The 16,561-nt window shown below is 37.9% G+C and overlaps 1 protein-coding gene across 2 annotated transcripts; it reads right to left on the bottom strand.

The window, feature by feature from the left end:
- Positions 1–70: 70 nt before the first annotated feature.
- Positions 71–14,248, bottom strand: ankle2 (ankyrin repeat and LEM domain containing 2). Of its 2 annotated transcripts, none has more exons than XM_079871769.1 (13): positions 13,969–14,248; positions 11,638–12,105; positions 10,744–10,938; positions 10,360–10,553; positions 9,709–9,897; positions 8,634–8,756; positions 8,467–8,539; positions 7,465–7,634; positions 7,223–7,329; positions 6,268–6,458; positions 4,263–5,109; positions 3,082–3,213; positions 71–2,135 (listed from the first exon to the last, which is right to left on the bottom strand). In XM_079871769.1, the coding sequence occupies exons 2-13, from the start codon at positions 12,083–12,085 to the stop codon at positions 1,886–1,888; spliced, it is 2,919 nt and encodes a 972-aa protein (XP_079727895.1). In that variant the 5' UTR covers positions 12,086–12,105; positions 13,969–14,248; the 3' UTR covers positions 71–1,885. The 2 variants fall into 2 exon arrangements, with proteins under 2 accessions (XP_079727895.1, XP_079727894.1); XM_079871768.1 differs by lacking the exon at positions 13,969–14,248 and adding an exon at positions 13,186–13,334.
- Positions 14,249–16,561: the final 2,313 nt, after the last annotated feature.

Here is a 16,561-nt window from a genome sequence, read left to right as displayed (position 1 = left end):
CTTGGTATGTGTAATGCACCAAAATGAAATCTACATTTTTTTCTTCTACAGTCAGAGAAAGTCAGTAAAGTTACAAGACTGTGCACTTTATTTTTCGTTCGTCAATAGAACATCAAATACTTTCCTTTAACGTATACTGTAATAAAATAGGACTAGAAATGCATGCAACGTAAAAGGCCAGGACAACAAAAATAATTCAATTCTCAACAATAAATTGCAACTCATTTTCAATTCACCAGTGTTGGCACTACAAAGCATCGTTTAACAAAAAGTAAGGCTGGCATTGATACAACACTAGCAATAACTAAACTGTAAACCTTTTTTTCTTTTCTTACAATCGCATTTTAGAGGTATTCAGACACTGCATATGCCAATGCTACTGTACTGTATTTTATAACAGAGAAAACAAAGGTCTATTCAGCTTGTATGTGATCAGTGCATTTGTCATGCACCGAGGAGCCACAGGCCCTTCCAAACAGATCATAATCAAAGGCACTAAAGCTTTACAAAGCAATGATCAACAGGCCAGCACTACACTGAGAACGATGGGCACCGAAGAAATAGATCACATGATCTGAAAGTACCACAGAGGATGTTCTGAACTCATTTCCTTGAGATATTCATCACATAAAACTGAGCTAACTGGAGCTTTTGCGCATGTAGCTTTGATTTGAAAATGACTGGGGTGAATCGTTTGAGATCTGCCAAAATGGGTCCATTTCAAAAGCCAATGAGAGAATCACATCGACATGATCTAGCGGTGAGGTTGAAACTTTGTCCGTCGAAGACAGGATGAGGGGACATGATCTTTGAACATTTCCGAACACATTTAAAGTGCACTTACAACACTCTGGATTCACAATCAAGTCTTACAGCTATTATGACATTTATGTAACAAGATCCGCACTCGTTATCAATCATCACCAACTTTGCGTGTGTTTGAACACGGTGCGGCTCAAACGATGCATATCTTTACAACAAACTAAACCAAGTCTCATCTGATGCTCATGATGAATTGCATCAAAATCCAAAAAAGAATTAAAAGTGCAAACAAATACGTACATAGAAATGATAAATCACATTTATTTAACTTAAAAATAAAAAAAGGGGAATATTTTGCACACTTTTTTCCCAACACATAAGGCTGCAATTAACACCGCACGGATAAACGCCTGCTTTCGAGATTCAGGTCTTTCCTTTAAGAAATGTAAGGCAGTTCTCCAATTAAAGAATAAAAAATAACTTCTGGCAGTCTGTCGACTTCCCCCCCTCCCCCCTCCCTTAAAAACCATTAAATACCCATTAAAAAGAGCATTTTGTGCTACTGACAGTTAACTAGCAAAAATAATTAAATAATTTACTACTACATTATTTTAATTTAGCTCTGGGTTTCTGTTTAATTCCCCCCCAATTTAAATGACTGTGTTAAGTGGGAAATTGTTCATTTCCATTAAAGACACAGCTTTGTAAATCCACAGATGTTTCTCCCAAGCACGCACACACACACACAGATAATAAAGAAAACAGAAAACAAAACAAAACCAAGATAGAAAAGTCCATCACAGATCAACATACTCTGTGTCATACACAGACGTACCGCGAATATATATATATGATGACTCAAAAACCCACAGGAGATGTGCATATTATTATTTGAGCTGTGTTCTATGACCCAAGGAGCACTCAAACTGAAGGACGATCCTATCTGCGGTTTGCCCGGCACTAAGAACCCAGTTTGAGCGGATTTCATGGCTTCCATTATGACATTGTTCTCTGTGATGTTCCATCCTCTGAAACAGCCCACGCTGGATTTAGTTACTTTTGTTATTTCAGGTACTAATCAGTAGAAATTGGCGGTGGGGTTGGACGGGATGGAGAGCGTTTGTTAAATGGGGGCGTCGCCGAAATGTTTTAGCCGGATCCGTTGGATGTAGCTGACAGGGCTGTAGTTTGAATGAGCGGGACTGTAACTGGAGTGTGCTGGGCTGTAGCGTCCGGGGCTGCAGACGTCCGGTGAGCCCATGTGACGAGCTGGGCTGAAACGGCCCGCGGGGGACAGCAAACCACTCGCTGGAGAGACAGGGGTGACTGAGTGAGCCCTGAAATGGCTCTTGTGCATTGCAGAAGTCTGCCAGCTGAAAACATAAATACAGATCTCTTAAGTGTACAGAAATATGTCACAAGATGCTCTCAAAAGGGATCTTTAAAATTAAAATATATATATATATAATAGACAAACAGGACTTTTCTTGCTCTTTGAAATTTTTCGTTCAAAAGTTTGGCCTTGTTAAGATTTATTTTTATGTTTTTTGAAAGAAGTCTCTTTTGCAATCAAAGCTACATTAATCTGAACAAAAAAAACAGTAAAAAAAATTATTACAATTTACAATAATGGTTTTAATGTTTTAATATATTTTAAAATGTAATTTATTCATATTTTTATAATTTGAAATGTTTGTTATCACCAGCCACTACGGTGTCACATGATCCTTCAGAAATCATTCTAATATGCTGATTTGGTGCCCAAGAAACATTTATTTTTATCAATGTTGAAAATTGTTTTGCTTAATATTTTCGTGGCAAACTGCTATTAAATTTTTCATTAGGATTTTGTGATAATAGAAAGTTCAAAAGAACAGCATATATTTAAAACAGAAAGCTTTTGTGACATTATAAATGCCTTTACGGTCACTTTTGATTAACTTAATTGATCAATGAAATTGATCTTTCTGAATAAAAGTATTAATTTAAAATAAACTTTTGAATACTCACCCTCAAGTTGTTCCAAAACTGTATGAGTTTCTTTCTTCTGTTGAACACAAAAGAAGATATTTTAAAGAATGTTGGTGACCAAAAAGTTGATGGGCCCCATTGACTTCCATAGTATTGAAAATAAATGGAAGTCAATGGGGCCCCATCAACTGTTTGGTCACCAACATTCTTTAAAATATCTTCTTTTGTGTTCAGCAGAAGAAAGAAACTCAACAACTTAAGGGTGAGAAAATGATGACAGACTTTTCATTTTTGGTTAAACTATCCCTTTAAGTACACAACTTTCACTAGTGAGCCACACATACATACCTTTGCATTTCTGAGTGGGAGAATGCCTGAATTGTGCTCTTCCATTTGTGAATGCTGGGATACTTCAGAGGGTCAACATCTGTAACTCCTAAAGCTGACAAAACCTCTCTGTCCAAATTGCTGGGTGAATCACTGAAAAAGGAAAGAAAGAGGGAATGTTTGAAGCCAAAAACTCGATCTTTTCATTCATTGTAGACAGATTCTAGCTCCTAGAATATATTTGAATGGAGTGTAACTAGAGAAGTGTATGGGAATTTTCACACACGGTACAAAAAAAGGACCTAAAAAGATTTTTGCCCCCATTTCTTTTTTTAACAAATAGTGAGTCAAGGAGGGTTTTTAACCTTCAGAAAATAACCACAAGAGCTCAATCTAAATTTTATACAAGGTTTTACATTTTTGTAACTTCTCTCGCAGTACAAACAAACAGGGCTGGGCAACAAACTCAAGCTCCTCCTCAAGCTTCTCGTTTTAGACTTCTAATTCGTGGCCACTTTTGTTTTGCTCTATCCTCTGCGCTTCCGCGTTCATCAATACATCATGCATCGGGTCAGAGGTCACTCTCCTGCCGGAACTAGACTTGCGTACGGTCGTTACCGGAAGCCAGTGATTATGGTTTATGAAGTATAAAGTTATAAATATTATAAATATAGATATATAAATATATAGATATATAAATTTTTCTTACAAAAACAGATCGCTTCGCTTCAAAAGGCCTTCATTAACACCCTGGAGTCGTATGGATTACTTTTATGATGGATGGATGCGCTTTTTTGGGTTTAAAATCTAAGTTACCATTACTTAAGGTAAGAACCAGGATATTTTTATTATATAACTCCGATTGTATTTGGCTGAAAGAAGAAAGTCATTTACACATAAGATGGCTTGAGAGTGAGTAAATTATGGGATAATCACAGCACGTTGAGTTGCGCTTTTAAAATCATTTGAATGGTTAAACTGACAAGCCTTAAAAACATGAAAATTATAAACTTTCTATAGGAGGCAGCACTGGCCCAATCGTTCAGATAGTCGATTTTAGTTTTAGGGGGGCTGGAACCACCCCTGAAGTGTACTACAAGAGCCTTAATATTTCATTCCACTATTTTTCTAGTCTAGAAATCACATTTTAGAAATTCTCTGATACCGCTGGAAATATCAAAGTGATCATTGGCTCCTCTCACCCTTCAATGAAGAGTCTTTTCGTCACTCTGGGAGGGGTCCGCAGTATGAAGTCCTGAGAGCTGTCAAGTGATCTGTAAGAGCTAGAAGACGCCGAGGAGCTGAGGTCTCTTCCCCCATGATCCCAGGACTTTGACCTGGCACATATTGTGCGCTCACCCCCTGAAGTCTCTATAGTCTGTTGGTTCAGAAGTTCTAACCTCTCACTGGCCAGAAAGAATTCATCTGAACTTGCACTGGACCTCCCATCTACTTCATTTCTTCTCTCCACTCCATCCTTCTCAGCTGCTCGTAACACAGACGTCCTGTCTATCTCAAACACAGAGTCATCTTCTGAGGACAGCGAGAGGCGGCCCAGTCCGGAGGTGAGCTCTGTGGCCTGGGTGTCTCTGTGGCGTTTCCCTCCACTCCTCCTCCTCTCCCTGTTTGTCCTCTCTGGCTCATCCAGCAGAGACATCCTCTCAAACTCAGCCATTAGGTTTGAGATGGGTGACAGCATGCAGGAATTAGAGGAACCGCAGATGCGAGGGGACATTTTGTCCCCGTTTGGTGTCCTGTCCCCGGGGCCCTGTTCGCACAGGCCATTTTTACTGCTGGAGATCAAGGATTTCTCAGAGAGCAGTAAATCTTGCTCTGCCGCTGCCTCTATGAGGTCAGCGCTGTGGGAAACTGGTAGAATGTGAAATTCAAGGCCCCCTACCGCCCCCTGCAGGCCATCTTTGGAGCACACAGAAGAAATACTGGTGAGTGCAGCATTCTGCCTGTTCTTGATCTCCTCCAGGCTGATGTCGTCGCCCTCATCCAGAAATGCCCCCACAGAGATGGAGTTGCAGAACTTATTCAGTTTGCCTGAAATTTAAAAGAGGACATTTCATGGAGTGAAGGATTTCCCTTGGTCTTTGAAATCAAAAGGTTTTCCAGAATCCCCAATATATAACCGCTCATATATACATTACAATAAAATAATTTTACATGCAAGCCAGTCACAATTTACATATAGAAAACTTAAAAGTACAGTAGCAAGCAATGATATGCATTTTGTAATTCAAGAACTATTCAAATGTTTGGATTTGTTTTTCAAAAAGACTGTTATGCTCACCAAGGCTGCATTTATTTGATCAACAATACAGTAAAAACAGTAATATTGTGATATATAATAAAGTTACATTTATTTACAAGATAATTTATTTGAAATAGAAATCTTTTGTAACATTAATGCATCCTGCATGGGAAATTATTTTTGGTTATAAAGCTGATATTAGAATAGAACTGCATGTTGTTTAGGTGGCAAAGTTCTTTTGAAACGACACCGATGCCTATGGTAACTTTACAGTTTAAATAATACAAATAACATTTTGACAAAACAAAGAGGTTTTATGAAATAATAAACCTCACATTTCAGTGTAATGAAAGATTACCCATGTTATATTGAAGTACCCTATTATGCTATTTTAAAGGTTCCTAATTTGTTTAGGAGGTCTCCTACATGCATCCAAGGTAAAAAACAAAACAATTTTATCATAATATACATTTCACATCACCTCAATTCTCAAAGAGTCTGAAAACAGTTTGAAGATTCAGTCTCTCTAAACCCCTCCTCTCTGCAAGCGTACTTTACTCTAATTGGTCAGATGGCCCAGGCTGGCATGTGTTGGAAAAAAAATGCCTATTACAATTTCTGAATTTCAGCTCCGGAGGCTTCCTCAGCATAAAACCGATCTCTTCTAGGCCTCAGCTACAACTACAGTGTTTGAGAGCAGAGCGAAGTACACCATAGGCTGGAATTATGCACATTTGTTACATTGTTACGGAGATATGTAACAGGAAGTGAGACTGGAATTACTGGCTCGTTTCAGCAGTTCAGAGTTGATTCTTTCTTTTAGGAGACAATAACTTTATTTGTTGTGCACTTTGATCTTTAAAACTTTGCAGATCTTTTACCTTCACAAACAGCTATATTACACACTGCACGAAAGGTAATATTCAAAATTTTGTCAAAAGTCTTACCAGGAGATGGGGTTTTAAACCTGTTGCTGGTTTCATTCTCTCCAGCCTCCTCATGAGCGCGCTCCCTGAAGTCCTTTTTACTGAGGTATTCTTCAAGCACTTTTAGGCCGTCAGATGACTGAAGGTCCACAAAACTATCTAAGAAATCCCAGTACTCTGCCCAGGGATGACCGAGCTCATGGGCCAGATCTCTGCTCACAGACAAGACAGCAATATCTAATCAATGCTCAGTTCTCTATTAATGCCTAAAGAACATGAAATGAGTGTCTGTGATATACAAGTAATGTCTAGCTTCCTTCAATTATGGCGCTTTTCCACTGCATGACATGGTTTGGTGCGGCTCACTTTGGCGCTTTTCCACTGCATGGTACGGCTCGCTTTAAATGTTACCACCTCTGTTGAGGTTCCATGCATACTGTACCGATACTAAAATGTGACGTGAAAACACTACAGATCACTGATTGGTCAGAGACAATCGTCACTACCAGGGTCATTGGATTTGCAACACGAGACACCAAACCCGCTAGACTTAAATATTAGTCAGCAACAGACACCGCAGTATTATTTGTTCGCACAATTTTTATTAAACAACTTGCTTGAAAAAGGGAAAAAAAGAATTTTGAAAAAAGAAATGGTGGTGACATGGTCAGTAGAGAAGGTGCAGACGTTCTTCTCGTTGGTAGCCGAGGAGATCCAGCGAGAGCTGGATATTGCGACCAGGAATGAAAAGGTTTTTCAGCAACTTTAATGAGCAGTCTATAATCCCACCCACTTTGAAGCGGCACTAAACTGCAGTGGAAAAGCAAACCGAGCCAAAGCGAGTCGAGCCGAATCGTACCACGCATTGGAAAAGCAAAGCAAGCCGAGCCGTGCCACGCCGAGCTGAGCCGTGCCACGCCGAGCTGAGCCGTACCATGCAGTGGAAAAGCGTCATTATATCTTAGTTAGCACTGACCTGCCAACTCTTTCTGCCCCACGGTCTGGGTCAGACTTTAAGATGTTGTGGAAATGGTCTGCCCGTTCCCTGGGAGGAGTCTTCCACACCCGTCTGAACTCATCCGCCTATAACAACACAATGGTTTTCATTTATAGACAAATTTGATTAGGTCATCATAAACACATGACTAAACATCTGTTGAGTCTGACAGCACAAAACTAATATACTCTACAAAAAAAAAACAAAAAAAAAACACTCACTTTAGATGGACTTAAAGGCCCAGCAAAGGCTCTGACTGCCATAACTGGATCCTTTGGGCTTCTGGGTAACCGTGGTGACAGGTTCTCCATTGGCTCAGGGGACCAAGGTGCACCAATAACAGGCTGGGAGGAATTATCAGTGGCTCTCAATAAGGGGATGTATAACCGATCTGTAGCCAATCAGAAACCAATCAGGTGTTAGGATATGGAATGCAACTAATGTACATTTTTAAAACGTGTTAATACACAAGTATACCAGCGGTATTCAAATGGCAGACCGAGGTTCTGGAGCGCTTGGTTTCATCCGGACATAATTGCGCTATAAACGCACTTTCGGTGTGCGTTGGTTCTCTCTCCCACTTAAGATGTAAAGTGCCACATTAAGAGCTGCAGACGCCGTGGTTATTTTAACAACAGTAGCGGAAACACGGTGAGCAGCAAAATAGATTTTATCTGTCATACAGATGACTCGACTGTTTAACTAAACCAGCTTTGTGACGCCTTTATATATATATTTTTTTTTTCATACATTTACCATTATTAATCAGCATACTAAGAACATTTCATGATAAACAATGTTATTATTTGGAAAATGATTTAGAGGTGTAGAAGGAAGACAAAAAAAAACTGTGAAATTACTAGTTAACTGTTTTGTGCTCATGATGAGAGTTTTAATTATTCAATTATGAACGTTGTTTGTTTTTAGTATAACTTTGAGCAAATTATAAAAATGTAATAATAATAATAATAGCCTGATAAAACCTGATCTATTCATATTTAGTTGGGAGAAATAGACAACATTGCTTTAGCTTTCGCAAAGATTCTCATCTTTGATAACTATTTTGAATGTTTAGGATTTTTTTCTTTTAGAAAGTACTACGGCTGCTCGATGGAAATGTTTAACCGTTCCAAAAAAGTATTATCCTCCGCTGGGAAGGAAATATAGAGAGCGGACCTCTTGGAACTTTAATTGCATACACCTGGTACATACCATCGGCTTACCTTCTAAATATTCCTTTATCTTCTGTTTGACCTCCTGAACTTTACCCTTTTCTTTCATTCTTTCACAAATGACCTAAATTAAGGGAATAAAATGGATGATTGATAAATAAGCTTTGATAAATTATGAAATCCTCAGCATGAAAGCTATTGCATCAGGTTTGCCGTACCTCAGAGGGTTTCTGGTTATACTTGTTCTTGCAGTTCTTGTCAATGTCTGGATGAGAACAGAGTATGTTCACCACCTCTGGACAGCCAAATTTACACGCAAAGTGGAGAGGCGTCTCAAACCCCTATAAAACACAGGATACAGCATTCAGTTGGCTCTCCCTAGACAGCTACATAGACAGCGCATTACATATCATATGTCACATATCAAAAAAAGATGTTCAAAACATTGGCATCAAAATGTTGGCTTTTAAGATATCGTCTTTGTCAAATTCTGAGGCAGCACTGAATGTATTGTCCACACAAAAGGCAATACCACAATGCATTGTGAAGTTTTTAATCCAAGATGGAAACTTGGACTTTTTTTTTATATTTGAAAATATTTTATTCAGAAACGATAAATGCCTGTAGGAACAAATTTTACACAATATTTTTGTGCTTAGAGTATGTTCACGTAATTACCAGATAATAATAACCCAGATGTTCACATCCTCAGACTCAGAATTATGCGTTTCTATGGAAACAATATTAACGTCAAAATGAATACATGTATCATGTCATTTATACAACAAGTAACAGTTGTAATGCAAATGCATTTTTGATAAACTATAAAAAATAAAGTTTATTTAGTATGACATTAGACATAAGTTATCCAACTCTTTGCTAGATACATGAAACTGTTTTGTATGTCTTGTTTATTTTCAGATGAATAAGTCATTTACTGGAATTTTTAAAAAGAAATATTACGATATTACTTAACTACATTTGACTGCTGAAGCTATTACCATTTTCAGTGTTTCTGCAGTTTATTACCAGTTGGAATGTTGCAATTATGGCAACATTATTGCACACCTATTGTATATATAGTATAAGTTAATGACTGTGTGAGTGACCATTAATGGAGATGATGCCCATTTCAGTCCCTATTACACTACTATACACACTGCTATAGTTAGGAAGCTGCCTTTAAAGGTAACCAGCAAAAAATGAATGCGGAAGCTGCTACCTCAACTCTCATGTTACAATATTATGTTTGAACAGTTAAATAATAAAGACAGATTAAGAAGTAACTCTTACAGCTTTATCTGGCGTATTGAGGTACAGGTCTACGATATACCGGATGCGTTTCTGCAGCATGCTCTCCTGGTCATCTGGGTACATGAGACGCATGAAATCTGGGTTCTCTAGAGTGTCCAACAGGATCTGAACAATGCCTGGCTGGTTCTCCTTCCCAGCCACATGCATCACGTTATACCTGCAGCCCTCCTGAAGTCACATTTACAGTAGAGAAACATTTCAAAGAACAACATTCAGAGACTTTAAATAAGCTGCTGTGAATACGAAGAAGAACATGCTTAAAGTCGACATGAAACGGAAGTTGCGATAGTACATTCTCCAAAGAGAAGAGATCTCATTGCCAGAGGGAGGGGAAGTTATTTTAATTAAAAATTGAGGGCATATGAATATTTAAAAAAAATAATAATGTGCAATGCACGGATAAAACATTTATAATAAATACTGCAATGTTCCATGAAAAGAAATAACATAAAATTCAGATTTCATGTTGACCTCAAAAGCATATAGCTGTGGAAATAAATAACTTAATATTAAGATACAAGGCCAGTTTCAGAGTTTAAACTTTGCAAAGAAGCCAATAGCTCACCATATCAAGTGGAAAAAGTGCCAAAACAACTCCATACAAACAGATCATAGTACAAAAGTGCTCACCTGGACAACAGTTGGGTTGTCCCCTGACCCGATGAGGTAACGAGGGTTGCTCCAGACCAGCTCAGAAAAGGCAATCTCGTCTCCCTTCTCCACGGCCTTCCTTAGCTTGGCCGTCAAATCTTGTGTCCGAGGACTTTTAAAACTGTTTGCCTTCTCCCTGTTGATAGTGTCTGCCTCCATCATAGATGGGTGGTCTGGTTTGGGGAATTTCACACACACACAAAGGTTACAGATCATAATTAATGTATAACATATTTTTACTATATTATATATAATTTAAAATATACATTTTTAAACGTGGTTGAAACTAATTAAAATGTATAAATAAAATACAATGACTTTTCAAATGGGCATTACATCTGAACTAATGGAGAGGTTCTTCACCTTTGTTAAACACCAGGCCAGGTTTGACGGGAGAAACACAGAGATTGCTTTTACTAGGCGAAGGGTAGTAGTCACATATGCCTTTGGCAAACTTCTCAGCATCCTCACGATTGGAGAAAGCTTTAAACCGAGCCCCCTTCATCATTTTAACGGCCTGCAAAGCCTCTTTCTTATCCGTGTACACATGGGCTCTCTCTACAGAGGCAGACGAAAAGAAAATCAGTCTTAGACCAACATAACAGGTTTAAGTCATCTGTAAAAGACTATTGTACTAACAACTCTACAGTATTAGTGCTAATAACTGATTACAGAGGGTACAAAGAACTCGATGTTGACTTTCACAAAACGTACACAGGTTCAAAAGTGTTTTTAAGAAGCTACAAACGCTTTAATTCATCAAGGATGCATTACATGTATTAATCAAAAGTGACAGTAAAGACATTAATCATGTTACAATACATTCCATTTCAAATGAATGCTGTTATTTTTAACTTTCTATTCCTCAAAGAATACTGGTTAAAAATGTTTGTGTTTCATAAAAATATTAAAAATAATAATAAAGGTTTCTGAAGCACCAAATCAGCATATTAGAATGATTTCTGAAGGATCATGTGCCACTGAAGACTGAAGTAATGATGCTGAAATGATACTCACATCATTCTCTTTCTATAAAGCCTGCAAACTGTATTCATCGGTTCTAACTCTGGTCAACCGCTATAGAGTGTTGCTATAGAGCACTGCAATTATTTCTCATTTACTAGATTACAATCAAATGGACTTCCCCACACATTTTGCATCGATCCTCTGTGTGGCTTTTTTTTTTTTTCTATCAGATGTGCAGGGCCACGCATGAAGGAACATTGCTCATAGGGAAGTAAAGGTAAAACTGCTTACCATTCCTAGCCAGCACATCCTCCCACAATGGACACACCCCATAGAAGAAGGTGGGCGACACCTGTGCAGTTTTAGAGGGAGTCTGTGCCTCCAACTGTGAATTCTCCACATTACCGGGGCACACCGTTCCACTCAGAGCTTCCTCCTCCGGCGGGTTGAGGCCCATGCCGTACCCAAAATCTCCATCGTCGCCTATGACCGGATCTGGGGTTGCTGATGTGGCACTGGGTGGCACTACAGTCCCAGAGCCTTCCAACGGGGCACTGTTCCCACTGCTGCCATCAGACTCAGTAAGTCCAGCCTTCTCCACTAGAGTCCTGGCGAGCTTACGCTCAAATATGGCTCTTGTCGTGGCAGTGATGGGGCCACACTTCAAGTTGGCTTTAATGATCTCCTCCCTCAACTCGTCAGCAGTGAGACCCTTCAACCTGCTCAGGACCGCGTCCATGCTTCTGCTACTTTGGCTACCTATAAAGAAACACATTTGGGGTTACAAAAATAAATGGGTATGAGCAACCCATACCAGTTCAGCGCAAATTAACATAGAGGTTAGGGTGTAGTGTAAGGGTAGTAGCCTATTTGTTGTAATATTGACCAATGAAATCTTTGAAGATAGTATAACACAGGTAGGGCACTTCATGTAATGTTCTGCACACACTACTAGAGGTTTAAAGAAATAATTTGCTTCCTTCTTTTATTGCTAAGCTATCACATAAAATATGCATGAGGAATAAATGCAGACTGAATATAGTACATAATATATTGCTTGAAATCGTTGTCAGAGGCAATAAAAATGGGCTTTTTGATGACTACAATGACTGTGAAATTTGGTAAGGAGCAATAAAAGACTGATAATGAAATACTCATTCTTTTTATGTGCACGTTTTAGAAATCAAACAACGCATCATTAAAACAGCACCGTGAAACCAAAAAGCACATTTTGGTAAATAAACAAAACAACTAAAACAATTTTCCATAAGGACAATCCCGCAAATATGAAGTGCAGTTTCAATAGAAGCACCACAAAAACATGTGTGTCTATTTCTAATATATTTATGTAGCAATTTAAAAGGCACACTTCCCTTACTTTATTAGATATGTATAAAAAACGCAACGTCCATGTTTTTTTTTTTTTTCAAATCAACACCGAAAACAAAGTTCTCCCAATATGACATATTGAAATTATTTACTTCCTTCACATTTATGAAACGCGGTATGACGTCATTGTGCGTCATCGCGGCGGTTAAACTGACAAGCATAAAGCTCCTTTTACATTGTTAAACATCAAAAACGAGCGACATGAAGTGCAGCTGCTCAAATCGTGTCACCGGTCACGTTGGAACTAACCGCCACTAAATCTCATCCCCTTTGAGGCAAGCATGCGTCTGCATTCTGCAACATATAAAAAGTTTATTGAAACCGAGGTGTCACGCCCAAACTACCACCCATTGTAGTTTTTGTCTGTATATTAGATAATCATGATTAATGGAGATGACAGATCAGAACATGGATGATGAAAATATCACCCGTGATTTTTGCAACACTTACCATCTATCAGCTGAACAGTGATTCCGTGCGTGATGTGAAAGCGCAAACGTGCATGTGTGATTTCTTAAACGTGGATATGAGTGTGAATCAAGCGGACGCTCTGGAAGGGTCGCATTGTTTACAGCTCGGTTTGCGCATGCGTGTGGTACAGCCTGCGCATGCTCAGTACGCCGGGCAGGGTTCATGTGTTTCAAACGCCGGTTGTGAGTCGGATCTTTGCTAAGAATCGAATGAACCGGTTCACAAAACCGATCTGAATTATTCGTTCAACTAATTTTGGTCTGGAAATGGTACATTCAAAATTAGATTAAAGATACGCATTAATATTTCTCCACACATTATGTCCATGGGAATCAGTATTTGCAGAAAGATAAACACAAAATGTTTTTGTAATGATTACCCTGAAATAGTTTTACAATTATTTAGCCATTTTAATTTAGTATTTTATTCTATACAAATTTATCAACAATTACATGTAATGTGCGACGCCGTGCTGTCAGAAATTTCACCATTACGTAAAGGAATGACAGAATTGATTGATACGATTACGAACTGTTCGAAAGAACCGATTCGCGGAAGAGTCAGACTTCCCATCAGTAATAATCTAATCACATATTAAAAGTCAATGCTCTGACAATGACATCCGACAATATAGCAATTATTAATATCTTCACGTGATTTTAAACGTTTGACAGGTTGACTTAACTAATAATAAAGACAAAAAGATAGATAAGCTGTAGAAGTGAGTGATTCCTCAGCCTGATAAAAGAATATAAATATTACCTCTGCTTCTGTCTGCAAGTATATGAAGGCTGCGGGTGGAGGTGGGCTGCACACCAAGAGCTCCTTACATGCTTAGTTTCCATACAGCCATGCCTATTGTCACTTATTGTGGCAAAACAGGAACAAATATGTCGCGCTCGATAACGACTCGTTCTATTCAAGAAGAGCTATAATAACCATGCACAACTGAAAATATGGGGGTCTCAGAAATCACGATAGTTGTTTCAAATTGACGCCTGAGGAGAAAATGTGCCTCCCGGAAATCTCTCTCGCTCGTTGTATCTTTGCTTGTATTTGAATTGGTTTAAGCAGCGCTCCCACGTGTCTACCTCGTGTAATTTTTTATAATAACATAATGGAAGCTTTTTCCGCAACGGAATAAAATATAAAACGATAACGAATTTATATCTAGTATCATATCAAGTCCGAATTGTCAGATGTATACTACGCAATTCTGACCTTTTCCACCGATAATTGTGATAAACTAGCAATTTAAAAAATAAAGTCAGAATTGTGAGGTAAAAAATCCGCAGATACGTTTATTATTGTTATTTTATTCCGTGGCGGAAATAATATTAATTATGAGTTATTAATGGAAATTTGCATACTTCTCAGACTCTACAATGCATACTGCAACAATAATACGAAAAATATGGTAGCAAGTCATATCAAATAGGTCAGTATTTAAAACACAAGATATCTGTAGATATTGCATTTTAACGATTAAAATCAAACCAAAAATAATTTCTTGAAGCAACAGTAGGCAGACGATTTGTAAATTATATCTGCTGTAATAATATAAAATAGATTTGGAATCTAATTGTTTTTCCTGTACTTTTTCATAACATATAGGCCCGGTTTCACAGACAGGGCTTAGACTAAGCCAGGATTAGACCATAGATCAATTAGGACATTTAAGTAATTTTTATAAACATGCTTAGAAAAAAACATTACCGATGTGCATCTTAAAACTAAAAAGGCACTGATATATTTTTAAGATCAGTCAGTGCAAGTTTATTTCAGTGGAAACAGCTCAGACTTACATTTTAGTCTAGGACTAGTCTTAAACCCTGTGAAACCAGGGGATAAAATACCACTCTAAGTAACACTATATAGGAACAGAAGACAAGATGTGATCATTTTACAGAATGATTTATATTTTACACTCAATATGGTACATCCCATAAAAATGCTTAGCAAGCAAATAATTAAAAGTCAAACTTTTTTTGTAAACATTGAACAGAAACTCGTGCTTTTAGTCAGTACAGTAATTAACACACATTATGTTGTCAGTGAATTAAAAACTGTTTCCTCCCTTTTGCTGAATGCGTATGTATTAATCGTTTGAATATAAATGTACATGTTAGCGTGTAAAGCTTCATTTCCCATTATGTCATTTAAAGCAGTATTAAGGTTATCACCGTACATGGAGATCAATGTCATTATCTCAGAACACATTTAAAACAGTTCAAGCCAATTACAAATTTAAGTTCAGCTCCACATAACCAACCGACAGATGGAGTTTGTGAAATGAACACATCAGGGGAAAGAAAAAAATATTACACCTAATTAAGATACATTATTCAAAATATATTTGCATACATCTCCAATAATTAAGGCTGTAATGACAAACTATCCATGAGAATTTTGGGATGCAAAAATGTTTTTTTTAAATAAATGAACATAGTATCAACACTGGCAAAAAAAAAAAAAAGGCAAGATCTCTCCATCAAAAAGTAATATTTTACATCTGTCCATACCTGAAAGTCAGTAAGCTTGTTTTCTTTTATCAATTGTGCAATATAAGACAACACCTTTCATATATATTATAAATATACATACAACACACTCCACACCGCTTTCAAGAGCACATTCAACCTACTTTACATTATTTCCCAAGATCTCTCAGACAGAAATATTTATTTATAGGTTCATTCAAGCTATACATTTTTAGTAGTATTTAAAGGTTTCCATATTTGATCAATTTTAAGGCGCAGCCCTAAAGAGAACTAGTCAAACTTTGACAGCTGTTATCAAGATCTTTTCTATGGGATCTCACATCTGCAAACCACAGACAAAAAAAACAGATATTAGCTGATATTGGATGACCTGATGTATGAGATATTACCCTGTACAAAAAGGGCCACTATTTCCCCAGTCTCACACTTACATTCCTGGGGCTTCAGGTCCTGAGTTTGAATCAGAAAGAGGCTGTGATGTGAAGTATAATATTGTAAGCGCAACCTCAAGGTGTGTTACAAAACAGTGGTCCTAAATTGAGTAACGCAGAACACAGTGCAGAGAACACATAGACGTTAAGTTGGCATCGCTCTAGACTTGATTTGAGGCCTGGAAAAACTAAGAATGCTGATTTAAAATCTGTTTTTTGGAAAAACAAAACATTCTGGGCTGATCTGTGCTTTAAGATGCTTGATATGGGGTTTTGTTTTTCATAGTATTTGCATTATATTGCAGGGAACAGCTCTAGATCAGGCATCTGTCCAGTGATGGAATGAGAGGTCAGCTCATTCACAGGCACAGAGGAATGGAAGAACAGTTCAGCTGCTGAATTCTCCATGCAGGAAGTGAGAAC

Source organism: Squalius cephalus (assembly GCF_949319135.1).
Source record: "Squalius cephalus genome assembly, chromosome: 5".
Lineage (NCBI taxonomy): Eukaryota > Metazoa > Chordata > Actinopteri > Cypriniformes > Leuciscidae > Squalius > Squalius cephalus.
Note: the sequence above shows the minus strand (reverse complement) of the source record. Positions and strands in the feature narration are given on the sequence as shown.

Bases quoted from the DNA above. Each gene is read 5' to 3' on its own strand.
- ankle2 (XM_079871769.1), bottom strand. From the start codon at position 12,085: ATGGACGCGGTCCTGAGCAGGTTGAAGGGTCTCACTGCTGACGAGTTG. The intron at 8,757-9,708 runs GTAAGAGTTACT...TGTGTTTTATAG, and splicing joins TCAATACGCCAGATAAAGCT to GGGTTTGAGACGCCTCTCCA. The intron at 5,110-6,267 runs GTAAGACTTTTG...TTTAAATTTCAG, and splicing joins GTTTAAAACCCCATCTCCTG to GCAAACTGAATAAGTTCTGC.